The sequence below is a fragment of the Bubalus kerabau genome, chromosome 13, assembly GCF_029407905.1.
Source record: "Bubalus kerabau isolate K-KA32 ecotype Philippines breed swamp buffalo chromosome 13, PCC_UOA_SB_1v2, whole genome shotgun sequence".
NCBI classification, from domain to species: Eukaryota; Metazoa; Chordata; class Mammalia; order Artiodactyla; family Bovidae; genus Bubalus; species Bubalus kerabau.
This window is the reverse complement of record NC_073636.1, coordinates 31,948,577-31,972,678: the sequence shown is the minus strand read 5'-3', so window position 1 is coordinate 31,972,678 and position 24,102 is coordinate 31,948,577. Positions and strand designations below refer to the sequence as shown.

General features: G+C 37.8%; 1 protein-coding gene across 7 annotated transcripts in view; it reads left to right on the top strand.

Moving 5' to 3' along the window:
- The window catches only part of TRDMT1 (tRNA aspartic acid methyltransferase 1), a 90,740-nt gene that overhangs the window by 40,300 nt on the left and 26,338 nt on the right, over positions 1-24,102 (top strand). For 5 of the 7 annotated variants that reach the window (XM_055543919.1, XM_055543916.1, XM_055543922.1 and 2 more), the window contains one exon: positions 18,434-18,543. In XM_055543919.1, coding sequence (XP_055399894.1) covers positions 18,488-18,543 — 56 coding nt within the window. In that variant the 5' untranslated portion in view covers positions 18,434-18,487. Of the gene's footprint in view, positions 1-10,466; positions 10,555-18,433; positions 18,544-24,102 lie in introns of all 7 variants that reach the window. The other 2 variants (XM_055543923.1, XM_055543921.1) reach the window with 1 other exon arrangement.

Here is a 24,102-nt window from a genome sequence, read left to right as displayed (position 1 = left end):
CTCTATGTAAAGTAACAAAATTTACCAGCGGGAAAACAAAACTAGCGTTACTTGTGCTCTTAGTTAATTTTCTAAGATTGTCAGCATTTTAACCCCCTATCTTAAAGCCCCTTAAAGGTTACTTAGTGCTGTAATTCAGCCACTCCTTAAATGTTGGATGTTAATCCACCCCCCGCCCCCATTTTTTGCAAGTTTAAATGTGCTGCAATTAATTATTGAGCATTAATCTTGGTTTTCTCTTTAGCATGTTTTCTAGAAGTCAAATTAATTAATGAAAGACTATGTGCTAGTTACTAAGTCAAAAATACTGAGAATTTTTGGACTTTTGGTGATATAGCAGGTTGCTTTTCAGAGGATTTGAGTGCCTCCTTCAACTACATTTTCCTCAGAATTTGTATTCTCCGTTTTTAACCTTTGTGAATTTGTTAGGGGAAGTTGTGTAATTTTAGTTTGCGTTTTTTGGGGGTTAATAAATGATTAGATATTTTCCCCCCTACTAGCCATTGCAACCTGAATTTGTCTATACATATTTCTATTACTACTGCTACCATCCCAAATCTAAGTTATGTCATCTCTCACTTAAAATATTAAAATAGTTTCCCAACTGCTCCCCTGCTTTCTTCCACTCTGCTTCCCTGCGCCATCCTTTCTCCATTTAGCAACAAAGTGATCTCTTACCTGGTAAGCTGGATCGTGTTACTCCCTGGGGTCAGTGGTCTCCCTCTGAGGTTAGAATCACAGTCCCCTCTTCGTAGAAGGCCTGTGAGATCTAGCCTCCGTCCACCTCTTCAGCCTTATCTGCCAGTCTCGCCTGCTTCTCTTTTCCAGGCTTCCAGTTCTTCTTTCTCTTTGTTCCTCAGACCTTCAGAATTCCCCTTATGCTCTGGCCTTAGCTTTTGCAGTCATCTCCACCCAAGTGCCCTAACCTCAGGCTTTCATGCTGCAGCTGCATTTTGTCTTCCACAGCTGAGTAACATGTGGCTGCTTCAGAACAGCCTTCCTCTGCTGACCCTGTGATCCACAGTACCCCTCCTGTGGCCTCTCTACTTGGACTCTCTATCATCTTTTGACCTGAGGTTGGCATATTAGGGATATTGCTTCTTGTCTTTCAACATTCATTTATTTGATGTACTAAAGTTAAAATTTTTTTTGTAATAAAATGTTGCTGTTTTCCATGGGGTTTTTATTAATATATAATAATGCAAACTAGTAACAATGGTGGTTAACTGCAACAATTACTAAGGAGTTTTTATATGTCATTCCCTTCTCCAGTGGACCATATTCTGTCAGACCTCTCCACCATGATCCGCCTGTCTTGGGTGGCCCCACACGGCATGGCTTAGTTTCATTGAGACAAGGCTGTGGTCCGTGTGATTAGATTCACTAGATTGACTACTTCAGTATTCTTGCCTTGAGAACCCCATGAACAGTATGAAAAGGCAAAATGGTAGGATACTGAAAGAGGAACTCCCCAGGTCGGTAGGTGCCCAATACGCTACTGGAGATCAGTGGAGAAATAACTCCAGAAAGAATGAAGGGATGGAGCCAAAGCAAAAACAATACCCAGTTGTGGATGTGACTGGTGACTGAAGCAAGGTCCAATGCTGTCAAGAGCAATATTGCGTTGGAACCTGGAATGTTAGGTCCATGATTCAAGGCAAATAGGAAATGGTCAAACAGGAGATGGCAAGAGTAAACGTTGACATTCTAGGAATCAGTGAATGAAAATGCACTGGAATGGGTGAATTTAACTTAGATGACCATTATATCTACTACTGTGGGCAGGAATCCCTTAGAAGAAATGGAGTAGCCATCATGGTCAACAAAAGAGTCTGAAATGCAGTACTTGGGTGCAATCTCAAAAATGACAGAATGATCTCTGTTCGTTTCCAAGGCAAACCATTCAATATCACAGTAATCCAAGTCTATGCCTCAACCAGTAACGCTGAAGAAGCTGAAGTTGAACAGTTCTATGAAGACCTACAAGACCTTTTAGAACTGACACCCAAAAAAGATGTCCTTTTCATTATAGGGGACTAGAATGCAAAAATAGGAAGTCAAGAAACACCTGGAGTAACAGGCAAATTTGGCCTTGGAATACGGAATGAAGCAGGGCAAAGGCTAATAGAGTTTTGCCAAGAGAACGCACTGGTCATAGCAAACACCCTCTTCCAACAACACAAGAGAAGACTCTACACATGGACATCACCAGGTGGCCAACACCGAAATCAGATTGATTATATTCTTTGCAGCCAAAGATGGAGAAGCTCTATACAGTCAGCAAAAACAAGACCGGGAGCTGACTGTGGCTCAGATCATCAGCTCCTTATTGCCAAATTCAGGCTTAAATTGAAGAAAGTAGGGAAAACCACTAGACCATCCAGGTATGACCTAAATCAAATCCCTTATGATTATACAGTGGAGGTAACTAAAAGTTTCAAGGGATTAGATCTGATAGAGTGCCTGAAGAACTGTGGACAGAGGTTCGTGACATTGTACAGGAGACAGGGATCAAGACCATCCCCATGGAAAAGTACTGCAAAAAAGCAAAATGGCTGTCTGGGGAGGCCTTACAAATAGCTGTGAAAAGAAGAGAAACGAAATGCAAAGGAGATAAGGAAAGATACAAGTATCTGAATGCAGAGTTCCAAAGAATATTAAGGAGAGATAAGAAAGCCTTCCTCAGTGGTCAATGCAAAGAAATAGAGGAAAACAACAGAATGGGAAAGACTAGAGATCACTTCAAGAAAATTAGAGATACCAAGGGAACATTTCATGCAAAGATGGGCTCGATAAAGGACAGAAATGGTATGGACTTAACAGAAGCAGAAGATATTAAGAAGAGATGGCAAAAATACACAGAAGAACTGTACAAAAAAGATCTTCACGACCCAGATAATCACGATGGTGTGATCACTGACCTAGAGCCAGACATCCTGGAATGTGAAGTCAAGTGGGCCTTATGAAGCATCACTATGAACAAAGCTAGTGGAGGTGATGGAATTCCAGTTGAGCTATTTCAAATCCTGAAAGATGATGCTGTGAAAATGCTACACGCAATATGCCAGCAAATTTGGAAAACTCAGCAGTGGCCACAGGACTGGAAAAGGTCAGTTTTCATTCCAATCCCAAAGAAAGGCAATGCCAAAGACTGCACTCAGGCACAATGCACCGCATAATTGCACTCATCTCACATGCTAGTAAAGCAATGCTCAAAATTCTCCAAGCCAGGCTTTAGTAATACGTGAACCATGAACTTCCAGATGTTCAAGCTGGTTTTAGAAAAGGCAAAGGAACCAGAGATCAAATTGCCAACATCTGCTGGATCATGGAAAAAGCAAGGGAGTTCCAGAAAAACATCTATTTCTGCTTTATTGACTATGCCAAAGCCTTTGACTGTGTGGATCACAATAAACTGTGGAAAATTCTTCAAGAGATGGGCATACCAGACCACCTGACCTGCCTCTTGAGAAACCTATATGCAGGTCAGGAAGCAACAGTTAGAACTGGACATGAAACAACAGACTGGTTCCAGATAGGAAAAGGAGTACATCAAGGCTGTATATTGTCACCCTGCTTATTTAACTTATATGCAGAGTACATCATGAGAAACGCTGGACTGGAAGAAGCACAAGCTGGAATCACGATTGCCGGGAGAAATATCAATAACCTCAGATATGCAGATGACACCACCCTTATGGCAAAAAGTGAAGAGGAACTCAAAAGCCTCTTGATGAAAGTGAAAGAGGAGAGTGAAAAAGTTGGCTTAAAGCTCCACATTCAGAACACGAAGATCATGGCATCTGGTCCCATCACTTCATGGGAAATAGATGGGGAAACAGTGGAAACAGTGTCAGACTTTATTTTGGGGGGCTCCAAAATCACTGCAGATGGTGATTGCAGCCATGAAATTAAAAGATGCTTACTCCTTGGAAGGAAAGTTATGACCAACCTAGATAGCATATTCAAAAGCAGAGACATTACTTTGCCAACAAAGGTCCATCTAGTCAAGGCTATGGTTTTTCCAGTAGTCATGTATGGATGTGAGAGTTGGACTGTGAAGAAAGCTGAGTGCCGAAGAATTGATGCTTTTGAACTGTGGTGTTGGAGAAGACTCCTGAGAGTCCCTTGGACTGCAAGGATATCCAACCAGTCCATTCTGAAGGAAATCAGTTTGAATATTCATTGGAAGGACTGATGCTGAAGCTGAAACTCCAACACTTTGGCCACGTAATGGGAAAAGCTGACTCATTGTCAAAGACCCTGATGCTGGGAAAGATCGAGGGCAGGAGGAGAAGGGGACGACAGAGGATGAGATGGTTGCGTGGCGTCACCGATTCGATGGACATGAGTGAGCGCGCTCCGGGAGATGGTGGAGGACAGGGAGGCCTGGCGTGCTGCAGCCCATGGCGTTGCAGAGTTTCAGACACGACTGAGTGACTCAACTACAGCAGCAAGAGTACCAGAGACTCATAAGCAATAGAAATTAATCTCTCACAGTTCTGAAGGCTGGAATTTCAAATCCTCGTGGTAGCATGGTTAAATTCTGGTGAGGGCCGTCTTCCAGGTTGCCTGCTCATCATGTCGTCACTTGGTAGAAGAGAGGGGAAGCAAGCTATCTCCTTACTTTCAGGGCATTATCCTACTCATGAGAGCTCTACCCTCATTCACCTACTTCTCATTCTAATGACCTCCCCAAAGCCCCACCTCCTAGCACCATCACACTGGGAGGTAAAGTTTCAACATATGGATTTGGGGGGGAACATTAACATTCAGTCCATAACACCAGTTTCCTGTCTGTTTCTCTGACAAACAAGCATGTTCCCATCTTTGGACCTTTGCATTGTCTCTCTTTTCTGGTCTAGAAGTATCTTTTCTCAGATATGTCCCAGACCTGCTTCTTCATTTTCTTCAGGTTGCTGCTACTGAGACGTCCTCTAACCAACCTACATACAAATATAACCAGATTCTTCTTCCACACTGTCTGGCTTACTCTCCTTTATTTTTACCATAGTACTTTTCATGATTAGGCATAGTATATACTTATATACTTAATTATTTGTTGGTTGGCCCCCCCACAACTAGAATATAATTCCATAATAGGATAGATTTTGTCTAGAACATCACTTACACATATTTGTGGAATGAATAGGTGAACAAGGTCACGTTTGCCATGAACTATGTAGCTTAAAGTAGATATCATTATACTGTGACAAATTTAAGCTTAGATATTAAGTCTGAATCATGAAGGTCTCTCTCTCTCTTTTGTTTTTTTGGATGAGCTAAATCGGCACTTCCCAAAGTTGATCCATGGATAACGTTTTAAAGGATGTGAAAAGGTGTTATGCAGGGTATAGAACAAATGTGTGTGTGTGTGTGTGTGTGTGTGTGTGTGTGTGTATGTGTATGTGCTGGAGAGTGACCAATTGAATAGAAGCATAAAAAGTTTTTATGTGTGTGATTATATGTGAAATTTTAATAGATAATAGAGTTTTTTTTTTCTGTATCACATGAGAAGACATTTGAACTTTTCTCAGAATAATCACACCTATTGAGAATAAGTTGGTTTTAACTCAGTGTAGAATTTTAATCATATGTTGTTATAATAATGAGATATGGTAAAATTAATTGGAAGTTTAACTTTATTCCTGTCAAGAAATGTTATTTCTTTGTATGGAAAGTTGAAAAGAAGAGGTTGATATATGAGAGTATATCTGTGAGTGACTCCAGAATGATTATTATCATAAAGGTGTATGAAATTAATATTACATGTAGAATTTAGTATTTGTTGGTGTCTGGAGCCTTCTTAGGATTTCTTTTGGCTTTTTGATTTGCCATTGGGAAATTACTAGGAGTATTTCTGAAGTGTGATCTTCAGAAATAGTGCCAAACTGCTCTCATCCTATATATATAGATAGATATATATATCTATCTTCCTAGATGGCAGGAGATGCAGGTTTGATCCCTGAGTCAGAGAGATCCTTCTTGGAGGAGGAAATGGCAACCCAGTCTAGTATTCTTACCTGGGAAATCCCATGGACAAAGGAGCCTGGAGGGCTATAGTCCATAGGGTTGCAAAGAGTTGGACATGACCCAGTGACTGAGCATGCATGCACATCTTTGGAAAATAAGTAGATTGTATGTTGAGATTTTAAAAATACTATAAATACCATTAGTTTACTTGGATCAATAGTTGCTCTTACTTTTCACTAGTTCTTTTCATTCTGGGACTTTTAATTACCACAAGCCTAGCATAACTCTTGGACTAAAGTAAAACCACTCCATTAAAGAGTTAATTATAATAGTTTTTCAGCATCTATTAGTGACTTTTGTTCAAACTCAATAGTGAATTTAATAATCCCTTTGTTCTCAGTGAATGAGACTTCATTTAAGCAACAAACATCATAGCCTTTTAGCGCATGCATGACCCTCATAGACTATGGCATGTTCCTTAATTATAGGTCAATATCAGTCCACAAAGAACCCATAATTCAAAGGATTTATACACAGTTCTAGTAGGAGCACTTGAACTTTAATATTAATAGATCAAATAAGAGATACTAAATAAGTAATTTTGCCTTATTTACATTTTGTCCTAAAATCCCTGAAATTTAGATGATAATAAGGTTCCACAGTACTTTTAATTTCTCTGCTTCTTTAGAAGACATTTTGTTTTTGTGGCCTCATTTTATTTTTGTTATTATTTTCTGAGTTGTTTTAAAAAAAATTGTTGATTTTGCCTTAATGCTGATCATTTATCTCTACTTGACTCTCCATCCAATGAGATTTCCTTAAGTTAATTTTGATTTGTCAGAATATCAGTGACCAGGCTTGAAGAAAAAATATGTGAATCTATAATGTTACAGTTTTTTGTGTGTGTGTGTGGGTTGGCATTTCAGTATTTGGCTAGGGAGGCATGCTTGAAATCCAGAGATCTGTTTCTCATAAAAGGTTGTCTTTTGCATTTCTCCCATGATTGTATCATCAAAGGGCTTGTGATTTCATCAAAACCAAAACCCAAACATATATACGTATGCCCTTAAACACATATTTGTCATAAATCTTCAATGTAATATATTCATTTTCCCTCCAAAAACTATACTTTGGAAAGAGGATATGGCCTTGTATTATAGTTCTCATGAAGAATGTTGATATTCTTCAACTACCTTATTTTAGTTTGAACAACAAAGTAATAAAACACTGCTTGGAAAAGTTACATTAGCTTGAAAAAACTTAATACCCATTTAGGAAGCTTGTTGGGGTCACTTGAAATTGATGAAAAATGTTACAGCCGAATTTAAAGGTTTAGAGATAATTTTTGGGAAGATGACCTTACAATTATAAGTATTAGATATCATTGTAAACAAACCTTCTAGAAATTGCATTACAAAGCAATACACTATGGGGTTATTTTGTGGAGATCACAAATAGCTAATGGGTAGTTGTGGTTGGCATAATATTTCCAGTGACATCATTGTGCATGGACTCAAAAAAAGTACTAGATCTTAAGTAACTTTGAAATTGATGTGCTGCTGAAAATTGTTAGATAACTTAAAAAGTGGCTCCATGGATGGTAAAGACCGTGATTTCAAGATGCATATAGAATAATCTTGTTTCATGAAATTTGAGTGGACAAAGCAATGTTTCTAAATGAACATAATAAGAAAGTGTTATTTAAAATGTTTATGTAACTAAATTAATAAATTATATAACATGAAGTCATTTCCTTTCATCCTCTGTATTATGGAAATGGCTTTACCTCTCATTTTGGCTAGTCTTATGTGGAAAATGGGCAACTGGCTTTTATGCTAGTTGTCATATTTGGGCACATATGTACAATATTGCATGTGTGTGTAATGTAGATGAGTGTGGACATAGAAAAAAGTCAGGAAGCATGCACATTGTCTCGCTTTCAGTGTTAGCTTCTGGGGTGGAGTGGGGCTGAGGGTCTTGCTCTCCAGCACACATCAAGCGCATCGCCACTTCAGTGCTGTTGAACTTGCTATTCCCTCTGCCTGGCACCCTGCTCCCCACATAGACACGTGCTTAGTCCCTGTGTTTACTCTAGTGTCATCTTCTCGTTCTTCCCTGGTCAGTATCAAAAACTGCACCTTCTGCTCTGCCTCCCTGTCCCCCTTTCTGTTTGATTTTTACCCTGCTGCTGCTGCTGCTGCTAAGTCGCGTCAGTCATGTCCGACTCTGTGCGACCCCATAGACGGCAGCCCACCAGGCTCCCCTGTCCCTGGGATTCTCCAGGCAAGAACACTGGAGTGGGTTGCCATTTCCTTCTCCAATGCATGAAAGTGAAAAGTGAAAGTGAAGTTGCTCAGTCGTGTCTGACTCTTAGCGACCCCATGGACTGCAGCCTACCAGGCTCCTCCGTTCATGGGATTTTCCAGGCAAGAGTACTAGAGTGGGGTGCCATTGACTTCTCTGGATTTTTACTATAAGCATTTACTATTCCTATCATACTGTTTTTCTTGGTTATGTTTCTAATTGCCTCTCCTAAAATGGAATCTCCATCAGGTGGGGATGTTTCTGTGTCAGAATCTTGTTTGTTTTGTGTGTGTAGAGATTTAGCTTGTTGACTGTTGTATCGTTGGCATCAAGATTAGTGCTTGCACAAAGCAGATACTCAACATATATTTGAATGAGTAAGTTATAGAGCATGAGCATTTTACTGACTGTTGATATCGTCAGGTTCGTTTTTAAAGGACATATCAGCTTAAATTTCATAGTGTTTGTGTGACTATAGATATACCAATATAATACCTAAGACTATATAATTTACTAGGTGAGATTATTTTAATTTTTTGATAACAAATGAAGTTGGATATTTTAAAAATATTTTTACATTTAGTGCTCTTTTTATTTTTAACTGTGTAATACATTTGTTGAAAGTAGGGAAATACTGAAACCATGCTTATTATTCATTCAGGACATAATTGCTGACTGATTTCTATGTAATGGGTCTATCAGTTCAGTCACTCAGTCATGCCCGACTCTTTGCGACCCCATGAACTGCAGCACGCCAGGCCTCCCTGTCCATCACCAACTGCCGGAGTCCACCCAAACCCATGTCCATTGAGTCGGTGATGCCATCCAACCATCTCATCCTCTGTCGTCCCCTTCTCCTCCTGCGCCCAATCTTTCCCAGCATCAGGGTCTTTTCAAATGAGTCAGCTCTTCACATCAGGTGGCTAAAATATTGGAGTTTCAGCTTCAACATCAGTTCTTCCAGTGAACACCCAGGACTGATCTGCTTTAGGATGGACTGGTTGGATCTCCTTGCAGTCCAAGGGACTCTATAGACATGCTCTGTTCTCTCCTCCAGAGATTATAGTCTGCTAAGGAAATACCCATGCTGGACAAATGCAGAAGAAAATTTAAAAATTATATATTATGCTCATGTAGGGCTAATCCTTGTTGAGGATTTAGATTTTATCTTTTCAATCTGTGTCCTACATGGGTCCATGAACACTAAAATAAATTATAGCTTTTTTCACATGGAATATCTTGAATTTTTCTTTGCCGTTAAATGTCTTTGTTAACTTTTGATATTTAATGGTTGTGTGACATTCCATTTTATGGAATGTCCATTCCATTCCACAATTAGGTTGCTTGTAATTTTCACTGTTATAAATAACATGCCATTGATACATCATATGCGTCTTTTCTCTACATCTCTGTTATTGCCTTATGTACTAGTTTCCTGTTGCTGCTGTAACAGTTGACCATAAACTTAATGGCTTAAAGCAACACAGATATATTCTCTTACAGCTCTGGAGGTCAGATGTCTTAACATCAAGGTGTTGCCAGGGCTGGTTCCTTCTGGAGGCCCTAGGAGAGAATCTCCTTCCTGGCCTTTTCCAGTGTTTGTAGGTCACCTGCATTTGGCTCGTGACCCCTTCCTCCATCTTCAGGGCCAGAAGTGTAGCATCTTCACATCCTTCTCCCTGACCTCTGCTTCCCTCATCACATCTTCTTCTCTGACTCTAACCGTCTTTCATCCTTCTTGTGATTATACTGGGTCTATCATTATAACCCAGGATAATTTCCTCTTGATCCTTAGTCATATCTGCAAAGTCCCCATTGCTATGTAAGGTAACATTTCACAAGCTTCAGAGATTAGGATGTAGACATCTTTGAGGAGTCTTTATTCTATCTGCCATACCTTAGGGTATGTGCCCAAGTATAAAATTGGTAAGTTCAAAGCAGTTTTTAGACTTTAGATACATACAGCCAAACTCCTAAAACATTGAATCCTCAATTGATGTTCACATCTGCAGTGAGAATTCCTATTTGATATTCTTATTTTTAAAAGTCTTTGTACTTTTGATAATAATAGCAAACATTTATTGAGTGACCACTGTATGGTGAGCACAAATGTAAGGATCTTATAGGTATTAAGTAATTTAATCCTCAGGCAACTGTGATGTAGGTACCTTATTATCTCTGTTTTATAGGTGAAGACACTGAGGTCAAGAATTTGTTTAAGTCACACAGTTGGAAAGAGTGAAGCTAAAATTCAAACACAGGCAACGAGCTAACTAGGTATCATATTCTAAATCTTTTCTTGGACTATGTGAACAGATGCACACACATGTATGCACATACACACATTTTGAATAAAAGATCTCTTAGGGTGTGCCTGTGACAGCCTTGATTATAAAAAATAATGATAGCTAGTATTTATTGAGTACTATGTGGCGTAGTGAAAAAGGTTTGCATACAGTCAGGAGGAGTATGGAGGAGGAAAATGAGCAATGAAGTTAATTGAATGCCTTTTCCTCTGAGGTCTTAGGACTAGCCTGTGCTTTCTGGTCTAGTGCAGAGTTATAAAACTTCAGTTCAGTTCAGTTGCTCAGTCGTGTCTGACTCTTTGCAACTCCATGAACTGCAGCACGCCAGGCTTCCCTGTCCATTACCAACTCCCACAGCCTACTCAAACTCATGTCCATCGTGTCAGTGATGTCATCCAGCCAGCTCATCCTCTGTCGTCCCCTTCTCCTCCCTCCTTCAGTCTTTCCCAGCATCAGGGTCTTTTCCAGTGAGTCTGTTCTTTGCATCAGGTGGCCAAAATATTGAAGCTTCAGCCTCAGCATCAGTCCTTCCAGTGAATATTCAGGACTGATTTCCCCCAAGATTGACTGGATGGATCTTCTTGCAGTCCAAGGAAATATCAAGAGTCTTCTCCAACACCACAATTCAAAAGCATCAATTCTTTGGCGCTCAGCTTTCTTGAGAGTCCAACTCTCAGGTCCATACTGGATGTTTATCCTACTGGAAAAACCATAACTTGGATTAGATGGATATGTGTTGGCAAAGTAATGTCTCTGCTTTTTAATATGCTGTCTAGGCTGGTCATAGGTTTTCTTCCAAGGAGCAAGCGTCTTAATTTCACGGCTGCAGTCACCATCCACAGTGATTTTGGAGCCCCAAAGAATAAAGTCTATTACTGTTTCCATTGTTTCCCATCAATTTGCCATGAACTGATGGGACCAGATGCCATGATCTTAGTTTTCTGAATGTTGAATTTTAAGTCAAATTTTTCACTCTCCTCCTTCACTTTCATTAAGAGGCTCTTTAGTTCTTCTTCGCTTTCTGCCATAAAGCAAAGAAGGACTCAGACTGGCAGGAGAGGAGTTTTAATCTTGGGGATCTTTATGATTGATAACATAATTACACTTTTACAACAAGCCTTTGTTTTTTCACTCACAACTAACTAGATACAGAGTACTGATGCTTATGTCATCTGTAAGTTCTTCATTAACTTGGTCAGAATGAATATGTCAGAAATTGTCATCTTTAAATTATGAGAAAGCATCACCAAAAACATGAACAATTCATAGATGTTAATTCACTCACAGCAAATTTATGTAAAATAGTCTTTGTTGTTTAAATCTGTAATAGGCTGCATTACATGTGTTTATTTAAATAAAATGTGTTTTTAAACATGGTTTGCCTTTAAAGAGTTTAAGGTGAAGGTCTTAGATGTCATGGTGAAAGTGGAGAAGACAGATTTCTATCCCTTGAATTCTGTTAAGTATTTAAATAGGTGGGCTTCCCAGGTGGCTCAGTGGTAAAGAATCTGCTTGCCAATGCAGGAGACTCAGGTTCCATCTCTGGGTCAGGAAGATTCCCTGGAAAAGAGAATGGCAACCCATTGTAGTATTCTTTCCTGGGAAATCTCTTGGACCAAGGAGCCTGGCGTGCTACAGTCCATGGGCTCACAAAGAGGCAGACACAACTTAGCAACTAAACAACAACAACAATATTTAAATAGTTAGCTTTCAACTCATTATATTGGGTGCCATATGTTGATCTTTTAAAAACTATCTCAGTCACTTTAATTCGTGTTGTATTCTTTTGACTATTGTGTTGGTGGGATAAAATGATGCACTGAGTTACAACTGTTTGCTGGTGTGTGTGTGTGGGAGGGCCTCTGTGTGTTTTGAGAATGTAGCTAGTGTATAAGAATATATTCTTGTCTGTTCTTGAAATTTACTTTTCTTTTGATTTTTCAGGGTTATAACCAAGAGAAGTATTGAATTCTTTTTTTCAAGACAAAAAATTTTTGTTTGCTTTTTACTGGTGATAAGTAAGTAAGTGTTAGTCACTCAGTCGTGCCTGAGTCTTTGTGACCCCATGGACTGCAGCCCACCAGGCTCCTCTGTCCATGAGGTTTTCCAGGCAAGGATACTGGAATGGGTTGCCATTTCCTTCTCCAGAGGATCTTCCCAACCCAGGGATTGAACCTGGGTCTCCTGTACTGCAGGCAGATTTTTTACTGACTGAGCTACAAGGGAAGCCCATTATAAAATATAAAATATTTTACTGATTATAAAATACATTACTATTGTAAAAAAAAAAAATCCCACAAATAATCCAAGACAGTTTAAAGAAAGAGGTAAGAATCACCCCAGAATTACACATCTGCCATCAAGATATAGCCCCATTGACAGCTGGCTTTTTTTTTTTTTTTCCTTAATGTATACACATACACTTTATATTTACCTCAGTGTGATGATCTCTATGCCATATATGTTGTTGGCCATGACATTGTTTCATTCCTCTTTATGGCTAAGTAATATTCCATTGTATGTATGTGCCTCATTTTCATCCATTCACCTGCCAGTGGCCTTTAGATTGTTTCCTTGTCTTGGCTGTTGTGCGTAGTGCTGCTGTGAACATAGGGGTGCATGTATCTTTTTAAATTATAGTTTTGTGTGGATATATGCCCAGGAGTGGGATTGCTGTATCTTACGGTAACTCTTATTTTTAGCTTTGAGGAACCTCCGTACTGTCTTTCAATAGTTAAGGTACCAGCTTACATTCCCACCAACAGTGTAGGATGGTTCCTTTTTCACTACACCTTCTCCAGCATTTGTTATTTGTAGACCTCTTCATGATGGCCATTCTGACCAGTGTGAGGTTTGTACCTCCTTATAGTTTTGATTTGCATTTCTCTAATAATTAGTGGCGTTGAGCATCTTTTCATGTGCTTGTTGAACGTCTTTATGTCTTCTTCATGGCAAATAGATGGGGGAGGAGTGGAAACAGTGGCAGATTTTATTTTCTTGGGCTCCAAAATCACTGTGGATGGTGACTGCATCCGTGAAATTAAAAGGGGCTTGCTCCTTAGAAGAAAAGCTATGAAAACCTAGACAGCATATTAAAAAACAGACCATCTTACAGACAAAGGTCAGTATAGTCAATGGTTTTTTCAGTAGTTATGTATGGTTGTGAGAGTTGGACCATAAAGAAGGCTGAGCACCAAAAAATTGATGCTTTCAAATTGTGGTGCTGGAGAGGACTCTTGCAAGTCCCTTGGACAGCAAGGAGATCAAACCAGTCAATCCTAAAGGAAATCAACCCTGAATATTCATTGGAAGGACTGATCCTGAAACTGCAGCTCCAGTACTTTGGCCACCTGATTAGAAGTGACTCATTGGAAAAGACCCTGATGCTGGGAAAGATTGAGGGCAGGACGAAAAGGGAGTGACAGAGGATGAGATGGTTGGATGGCATCTCTGACTCAATGGACATGAGTTTGAGAAAACTCCAGGAGATAATGAAGGACAGGGAAGTCTGGTGTGCTGCAGTCCATGGGGTTTCAAAGAGTCGGACGTGATTTAGTGACTGAACAACATCAACAGTGTTTTCTTTGGAGAAATGTCTATTTAGTTCTGCCCATTTTTTAGTTGGGTTTTTTGATTTTTGTTGTTGTTGAGTTGTATGGGCTGATTGTATATTTTGGAAATTAAGCCCTTGTTGCTTGCAGATATTTTCTCCCACTCCATAGGTTGTCTTAGATTCATTTTGCTTATGGTTTTGTTTGCTGTGCAAAAGCTTGTAAGTTTGATTAGGTCCCATTTATTTATTTATGCTTTTATTTCTGTTGCCTTGGGAGACTGACCTAAAAAAAAATTGGTATGATTTATGTCAGATAATGTTTTGCCTATGTTTTCTTTTAGGAGTTTTATAGTGTCATGCTTTATGTTTAAGTCTTTAAGCCATTTTGGATTTATTTTTGTGTATGGTGTGAGGATGTTCTAACTTTATTGATTTACATGTGGCCATCAAACTTTTCCCAGCACCATTTGCTGACTTTTCCCTGTTCTATATTCTATATTGTATATTCTTGACTCCTTTGTCAAAGGTTAATTGACATAGGTGTGTGGGTTTATCTGGGCTTTTACTCTTGTTCCATTATCCATGTATCTGTTTTTATGCCAGTAGCATTTTGATTACTGTAGCTTTGTAGTATCATCCAAAGTCTAGGAGAGTTTTGCCACCTGCCTTGTTCTTTTTCCTCAGGATTGCTTTGGCAGTTCTGGGTCTTCTATGGTTCCATATACATTTTAGGATTATTTGTTCTAGTTATGTGAAAAATGTCATGAGTAATAGATTGCTTTGGACAGGATAGCTGTTTTCACGATGCTAATTCTTCCAATCTAAGAGCATGGATTATCTTTCCATTTCTTTGAATCCTGTTCTTTTTTGTTCATTATAGTTTTCAGCATATAAGTTTTTGATCAGGCTTATTCCTAAGTTTATTTAATTTTTTGGTATGATTTTTAAAGGATTTTTTTTGCATTCCTTTTTTGATATTTCATTGTTAGTGTAAAGAAATGCACTTATTGTCATATTTGAAGTGCAAGAATCTTTAAAAAGAAGTAGGAAATATACTTTGGCGATCATTTTAAATTCACAATCCTTGCATGTCTGTTTTTGCTAAATACTTTTTAGTTTCAATTAAGCTTGACTTTGAATGAAAAGAAATAGACATTTGATGTATTCAATTGATCTTCTATTTCACAACTAGATGTCAGTGTTAGCGTACCTGATTACATGTTTCAGGTTGATTATAATGAGGTAATTCAAGAATTACTCACCTATATGAGAAACAGTTCAGAAAAAAGTGATAAGGAAAAGAAGAAAAAAAGCAACTTTCCTTATTTCAAAGGAGGCCAGTTAATTTTATATTTACATTCTAAAATGTTTTTTCCCCACATTAGCTATGTATGAACAATTTAAACTTTTTGATTTATTTGGGTAGGAAAGGCAGGTAGAGTGTGTGCTTATACCTTTTACTCCCAACAACCAGAGGTTCTTCCTTGCAGCTTTTCCAGAAAGTGTGATCAGAAAAAGGAGGAAAATAATCACTATTCAAACATGGTGTGTATGTGTGTTTTTTGCCCACTTATTAAGAAACATATTTAAGAGCAGGAATTATGCATGTAATTCCAGTGACATTTCTAACATTTCACTTCAAAGTCTCTCTTGATATAACTAAATCTGCCTTTTTTTTACTTTAAGACTCATGTAAATGGGAATATGATACCCTTTATCCTTTCCTTGTAGATCTGATCTGACAATTTTTAAAAATAATTTATGCTATGTTCATCTAATTATACAGTATCTCACCTTTTTTAAAATCTATGATTCCTGTTAATATTAACAAATATGCAATCCATAATAAACCAGAAATATCATGAATAAAATCCAGGTAAAGCAATAGATCAAAATACTGAAAATACGTCCTTCCCTTCTACTTTCCCAACAGATCCTGTGTATCTCTTTTTCCCCAACCCTCTCCCCTCTGAGAATGACTACTCTTGGACCACTTAAAGTGATAGGGCTCCCTTGGGCAAAATCTACTGAATTATATTTGTTTGAATTTTTAAAACACTTTCAAAATCTGTGTTTGTAGCTTAACAAAAATTTTTGGAGGCTATAGATTTAAAGTATACGGTAAGAAATATCAAGACAACTTGTCTTTGGAGCTCAGTTTAAGGTTTTGGTAGAATTGAAAGGCATGGTTTTTAAGAGTATTATTTAAGTAGTTTAACTTTTTCCTTAACACACTCATACCTCAAAACAATTCTGTTTTGAAAAGGCAGGGTGAATTAGTGTCAGGAAGATCTTAGTATGTTTATTTTTCATCATGGAAATAACTTTCTAGGTCATGTGGTAGATCGTAATTTTATTACAGTATAAAATATGTGCACACAGTGCATTTGTTTATTGACTTTAAAAATCTATTGTTTTCTGAGAAAGAATTTTTGGTTCATCAGTTTTTGTATCACCACATAAAACACGCCTTGGGCAGTTTTTTTTTTTTTTTTTTTGTCAGTTTTTATGTCTTCTGGGCACATAATACAAGAACATAAAATTAATTATTGATTGTGGTACAGATTTGGCACATCACTGTGGGTTTTCAATCAGCCTGTAAAAAGAGAAAAATCATATCAACTAACTCCAGGCATTCCCAGCTTGCTGTATATATAATAGCAATGCAAGCAGGCGGCATCATGCTGATTACAACACTTCCTATTTAGCAACACAGTGGAATAGTTCAGTGAAATTTACTTAATTCCCAGCTCTCTTACAATGATTAGTAGTTGCTTAGTTCTTAACCTTGATTATAAGGTTTGTGATTTTGCAAATTGATTCTTACATACTAATTTTTGTTATTTGTTTAAAAGCCTTCTTCATTTATGTTTCAAGATCTCTCTGATACTTTTGACAAAGATATAATTTAGAACTTAAATTTATTTTATACGAAGGCAGATTAATTATTGGATTTAAACTCAATCAGAGGCAGCTGCCTATGATATTACTAACTGGACCGTGAAGCTTCCAGTGACCTATATACAAGGCAGCAGGGTACCTAGAGAGAGTTGGTCCTAGCCCAGGTTCTTGAGCCTGGTAGTAGACGTGTAGTAAATATTTACTTGGATGCATTTATCCCCTTGTTTCTCTCTGGCATCATCTTTCCTAGGCCTCAGTGTAGTGTTGTGATTGTTTCTGAGTGTGTGTTTGCTTCCTCTTTGCCCTATCTTCTGTGATCTGGTTTTTATTTCCAGGTCCTTGTTACATGCGGCCTAGTTCCTCCCATCCTAATGTTTTTCTCTTTAATTTTTTGATATTTGGGCTGCCAAATTTAACTATTAAAAGAAATGGTTATTAAAGAAATAGCTATTTGGAGCTACTATTTAACTTTGTAATACTTTCTCTGATGATTTTCCTAAGACCTCTCCAATACTTTTATTTCAAGAACTCTTCACATTTTCTACTGATTTGGGACAGGGTTTACACATAATTGGGTTTGTATGTGTTTTGAGAAAGAAGTGCAAAGAGGGTGGTAATTGCAAAATACAACAGCAGTTACAAATTTTGACTGCTATTTTAAGACTATACCAAAATTCTCTGAATTTAAAAGCATTATGAAAAACGCCTTTCTTCAGCTGCAAGACAGAGCAATTTCTCTTGCTCTTCTTATGTTCTCTCCTGATCTGTCAAAATTTTTAAATTTTGGTCTGTGAAATTTTTATATGTGGACACAAATTAATTTTTCATTCCATTTAAAAACTTAACCTAAGCATTCAAGGAGTGAATTCTGTGATATGTGAGTTACATGTTAATAAAGCTATTAAAAAAAAATTTACCTGAAACTTACCAAAACTTACCTAAAAGTATTTCCAGTGGTAGTGGGAAGCAGAACTGTATTAATGTTAGACGATGAGGAACAAATTGTAGTTAATTTCTAAATTTCCAAGCCATTCGGCTTTTAAGAATATCTTTCACTTTTGTGTTTTTGGTTTAATTTAGGAAAACTTTCCATTTGACTCATAAATGTATACCTTAATGGAGGAAGGAAAGCAAACATGAGAGATAATGACTGAAACATTTGTCTTAATTTTGACACCAGAATATTGTTGAGAGAGATGAATGAGAGGTACATAAATATTCCACTTCCTACCTGGTTCTTCCTGGCTTTGTTGTCGACTGACAACCTGAGATCTGACTAGATAATTGAGGAAGTGAGGAAATGTACTACAAAATTCTGTTATTTTAGCCCTTTTCTATCATGAACAAATGGATCTTCAGGACTTGACATTCTAAGGTATTCCGTTTATCATTGCAGAAAGCTGTATACCTGCACAAGTGGTGGCTGCTGTTGAGGTCAACACCGTTGCTAATGAAGTGTACAAGTACAATTTTCCTCACACACAGCTCCTGGCCAAGACGATTGAAGTGAGTAACACTTATTGCTCTTCTAATAAGTATATAGCACGTAAAAATGTGACTGAGGAATACTGCAAGATACGGACTTTTGGTGTCTTCATTTGAAGATAAGTCATATATAAATGAAAAGGTTTAGGAGAAGGGAATTAAATTTATATTTTTTAATTCTGTCAGAAGGTAGTATGTTATTTTTTTTCTTTTTTCCTTTTTAAAAATTTCTAGCTTTAGAGAGATACGATCAGTAATTTGGTCTTGAAAGAATTGAAAAGTAAGCATATACTCTACTTCTAAATGTTTAGTTTTATAATGATATTAAACTTGGCTTAATTCTTAATTTTTAACCAGTACTCAGGTACAGTACGGAGAAGGCAATGGCACCCCACTCCAGTACCCTTGCCTGGAAAATCCATGGACGGAGGGTCTTGGTAGGCTGCCGTCCATGGGGTCGCTAAGAGTCAGACACGACTGAGCGACTTCACTTTCACTTTTTACTTTCATGCATTGGAGAAGGAAATGTCAACCCACTCCAGTGTTCTTGCCTGGAGAATCCCAGGGACGGGGGAGCCTGGTGGGCTGCCGTCTCTGGGGTCGCACAGAGTTGGACACAACTGAAGCGACTTAGCAGCAGCAGCAGGTACAATATATACATAGCAGGAGGGGAAAAAGAGAAAATGAAAAAAAATCATTGGTTATATATTGGGTTGGCCAAAAAAGTTCATTCAGGTTTTTCTGTAAAGGTGTAGGCAAAAACTGGGGTGAATTTTTTGGCCAACCCAATACTTACTGAATGCTACTTTAAAAAAAAATTTTTTTTATTTTTATTTTTAATTGAAGAATAATCACTTTACAATATTGTGTTGGTTTCTGCAATACATCAACATAAATCAGCCATAAGTATACATATGTCCCCTCCCTCTTAAATCTCCCTTCCACCTCTCACTCCATCCCACTCCTCTAGGTTGTCACAGAGCCCCAGTTTGAGTTTGAGTCATACTGTAATTCCACTGGCTATCTATTTGACATATGGCAGTGTATATGTTTCCATGATACTCTCTTCTTGTTGACGCCTGTCAAAGTTAAAGATAGTTTTTTGCTTGTGATGAACTCAGCAGAAGTATTTAATGCATTATTACTTTCAAAATACAGTGTAATACGAAATTGTGTTTTTTTTCCCAGTCTTATGTTGTGCAAAATTTTACACATATTTCTCATGAAACTGTAATTTATATGCAAGAAACTGTACTCTTTGTGTATAGTTTGAGTTTTGACCAATGTCCATGGGGTTGCAAGACTTGGACAAGACAGTACACACACACTCATACAACATCCACTACCCTAAAATGTTCCTAAGTGTCAGTCTCTTACCCAGCCCTAGCAACCACTGATCTGCTTTCAGTCATTACAAATTAAATATTCTATTTCTAGTATACCATAAATAAAATCATGAGTGTAATTTTTTTGAGTGTGACTTCTTTTGTTTAGGGTAATGTTTTTTGTGTTGTATCAATCAGTAGTTGCCTCTTAATTACTATTTTGTGATATTCTGTATGTACAGGTATTTGTGGAAATTTCATATTGCAAAATGTATATCCGTTCACATGTTTGACATTTAGATTGTTTCTAGTTTTTGACTATTATAAAAAGGTTGCTATGAAGATCCATGTATAAGTTTTTGTGTGGACTTTTTTTTTTCTTGTGGGTAAATACCAAGGAGTAGAATTGCTCGAGTGTATGATAGACTTCTTTAATTTTATGAGAAAATGCCAACTGTTTTACATAGTGTTCATACCATTTTATAGTCACACAGTCAGTGTTTAAGTGTTTCAGTTATTTTACATCTTTACCAAAAGTTGCTATTGTCAATCTTTTAAATTTTAGCCTCTCTTGTGAGCATACAGTGATATTGTGATTTTAATTTGCATTTCCCTGGTGACTAATAATGTTGAGTACTTTTTTTATTGGCCATTTCTATGTCTTCTTTGATGAAATTTCTTTTTTACTTTTTTTTTTTTTATTGTTTGGTATGTTTGTGCTTTTTCATACTGTTCATGGGGTTCTCAAGGCAAGAATACTGAAGTGGTTTGCCATTCCCTTCTCCAGTAGAACTAAACTGTGGAAAATTCTTCAAGAGATGGGAATACCAGACCACCTGACCTGCCTCTTGAGAAATCTGTATGCAGGTCAGGAAGTAACAGTTAGAAGTGGACATGGAACAACAGACTGGTTCAAATAAAAAAAGGAGTTCGTCAAGGCTGTATATTGTCATCCTGCTTATTTAACTTATATGCAGAGTACATCTTGAGAAACGCTGGGCTGGAAGAAGCACAAGCTGGAATCAAGATTGCCGGGAGAAATATCAATAACCTCAGATACGCAGATGACGCAACCCTTATGGCAGAAAGCGAAGAAGAACTAAAGAGCCTCTTGATGAAAGTGAAAGAGGAGAGTGAAAAAGTTGGCTTAAAGCTCAACATTCAGAAAACGAAGATCATGGCATCCAGTCCCATCACTTCATGGGAAATAGATGGGGAAACAGTGGAAACAGTGTCAGACTTTATTTTTCTGGGCTCCAAAATCACTGCATATGGTGACTGCAGCCATGAAATTAAAAGACGCTTGCTCTTTGGAAGAAAAGCTATGACCAACCTAAACAGCATATTCAAAAGCAGAGACATTACTTTGCCAACAAAGGTCCTTCTAGTCAAGGCTATGGTTTTTCCAGTAGTCATGTATGGATGTGAGAGTTGGACTATAAAGAAAGCTGAGTGCCAAAGAATTGACGCTTTTGAGTTGTGGTGTTGGAGAAGACTCTTGAGAGTTTCTTGGACTCCAAGGAGATCCAACCAGTCCATCCTAAAGGAGATCAGCCCTGAGTGTTCATTGGAAGGTCTGATGGTTAAAGCTGAAACTCCAATACTTTGGCCACCTGATGCAAAGAACTGACTCATTAGGAAAGACCCTGATGCTGGGAAAGATTGAAGGCGAGAGGAGAAGGGGATGACAAAGGATGAGATGGTTGGATGGCATCACCGGCTCGATGGACATGAGTTTGGATAAACTCCGGGAGTTGGTGAAGGACAGGGAGGCCTGACGCGCTACAGTCCATGGGGTTGCAAAGGGTTGGACACGACTGAGCAACTGAACTGAACTGATGTTTGTGCTATTATCATTTAGTTTTAAAAAATGTTGACATTTTCTGGTTTCACATTGTTTGTCAGAAATATTTTCTTTAATTCTGTAATTTGTCTTTCCTTAACTGTGTTCACAAAGTGCAGGAGTTACTTATCTTTTTTTTCTCTTTTATGGGACACTTTTTCTGTCTTGCAAAGTCTTTGTTTACTCCATTTTTTCCTGTTAGTTTTATAGCTTTGGCTTTTACATTTAGGTTTATGACCCATTTAAATGGTTACGTTTTGTGTGTGGTCTCAGGTAGGAGTAAATTTTTTTTTTAAGTGCATATAAAATTATCCTAACACCGTTTTCTGAAAAGACTATCCTTTCCACGAATTCTTTGACATCTTTGTTAAAAAATAGATCATATGTGTGTGAGTAAATTTCTGAATTCTCTCTTCAGTAGTATCTATGTTTTTATCCTTATATCAATAACACACTATTGTTTATTGTAGCTTTATAATATATATTAAATTCAGGCAGTGTAAGTTCTCAAAATTCTGAATTTATTTTTTAAGATTATTTTGGCTACTCTCTAATTTACATTTCTGTATAAATTTCAGAATCAGCTTGCCAATTTCTACCTAAAAAAGGTATTTTGATTGAAATTTCAGTGATTGGTTTTGGAAGAACTGATCTCTTCATAAAATAATCTTCCAGTTTATGAATATGGTATCTCTCTTCACTTATTTAGGTCTTTATTAATTTGTATCAGCTATATTTTGTAGTATTTAGTTACTATTTTGTAATATTTATTTATTAACCTGGTATCCTATAACTTTGCTATATTGACTTATTGGTGCTGATAACCTTAATATTGATTTTTTAGGATTTTTAGCATATACAGTTATATTGTCTGAGGAAAAAAAGTTATACTTTTCCCTTCCAACCAGTATGACTTTTTCCTTGTCTTATTGCATTGTCTAGGACCTTCTTTACAATGTTGAATAAAAAGTGTGACATTGGACATCCCTGCCTTCTGCCAGATATTAGGGGAGAATTATTTAGTCATTTATCATTTAACATCTTAGATGTTAGTTGTATATTTTTCATGTATTACATGTTTAGAGGAACATGGATATTTAGAAGCAGGTGAAGAAAGGAGAAGAAGACTGGCAAAGAGGTTGGAGGAGAAATAGGTCTTGGAGTGTTAAGAGTCAAGGTAGGAGAGAATTTCAAAAACAAGAGAAGAATTGGTCAGAGGGATGGCAGTAGCTTTAGAAACTGGATTTTTAAAAAAAAAAATATTTAAATGCTTCTATGAGAGGAACCGGGAAATAGATGGGGAAACAGTGGAAACAGTGTCAGACTTTATTTTTCTGGGCTCCAAAATCACTGCAGATGGTGACTGCAGCCATGAAATTAAAAGACGCTTACTTCTTGGAAGAAAAGTTATGACCAACCTAGATAGCATATTCAAAAGCAGAGACATTACTTTGCCAACAAAGGTTCGTTTAGTCAAGGCTATGGTTTTTCCTGTGGTCATGTATGGATGTGAGAGTTGGACTGTGAAGAAGGCTGAGCACCGAAGAATTGATGCTTTTGAACTGTGGTGTTGGAGAAGACTTGAGAGTCCCTTGGACTGCAAGGAGATCCAACCAGTCCATTCTGAAGGAGATCAGCCCTAGGATTTCTTTGGAATGAATGATGCTAAAGCTGAAACTCCAGTACTTTGGCCACCTCTTGCGAAGAGTTGACTCATTGGAAAAGACTCTGATGCTGGGAGGGGTTGGGAGCAAGAGGAGAAGGGGACGACAGAGGATGAGATGGCTGGATGGCATCACTGACTCGATGGACGTGAGTCAGAGTGAACTCCGGGAGTCGGTGATGGACAGGGAGGCCTGGCGTGCTGCGATTCATGGGGTCGCAAAGAGTCGGACACGACTGAGCGACTGATCTGATCTGATCTGATGAGAGGAACCGGGAGACACAGGTTTGATCTCTGAGTCAGGAACATCCCCTGGAGGAGGAAATGGCAACCCACTCCAGTATTCTTGCCTGGGAAATCCCATGGACAGAGGAGCCTAGCGGGCTACAGCCCATGGGGTCGCAGAGTCGGATATGACTGAAGTGACTGAGTATGAGCATGCCTTTTATTAAGTTGAGGAAATTTCCTTTTATTTCATTTTCTAAGAATTTGTATTATGAATGAATAGGTTTTGAATTTTGTCAAAAACTTTTTTTTCATCATTTAACACGATTATATAATTTGCCCTTTTATTCTGTTAATATGGCGATCATATCAACTCCTTTTTTGAATGTTAAGTCAATATTACATTCCTAGGGTAAGTCTGACTTTTTTATGATATAGAATCAGTTTTATGTTAAGCTGCATCCTAGTTGCTAATATTTTATTAAGTATTTTTACATTTATCTTTGTAGGTGACTTTTTTACTT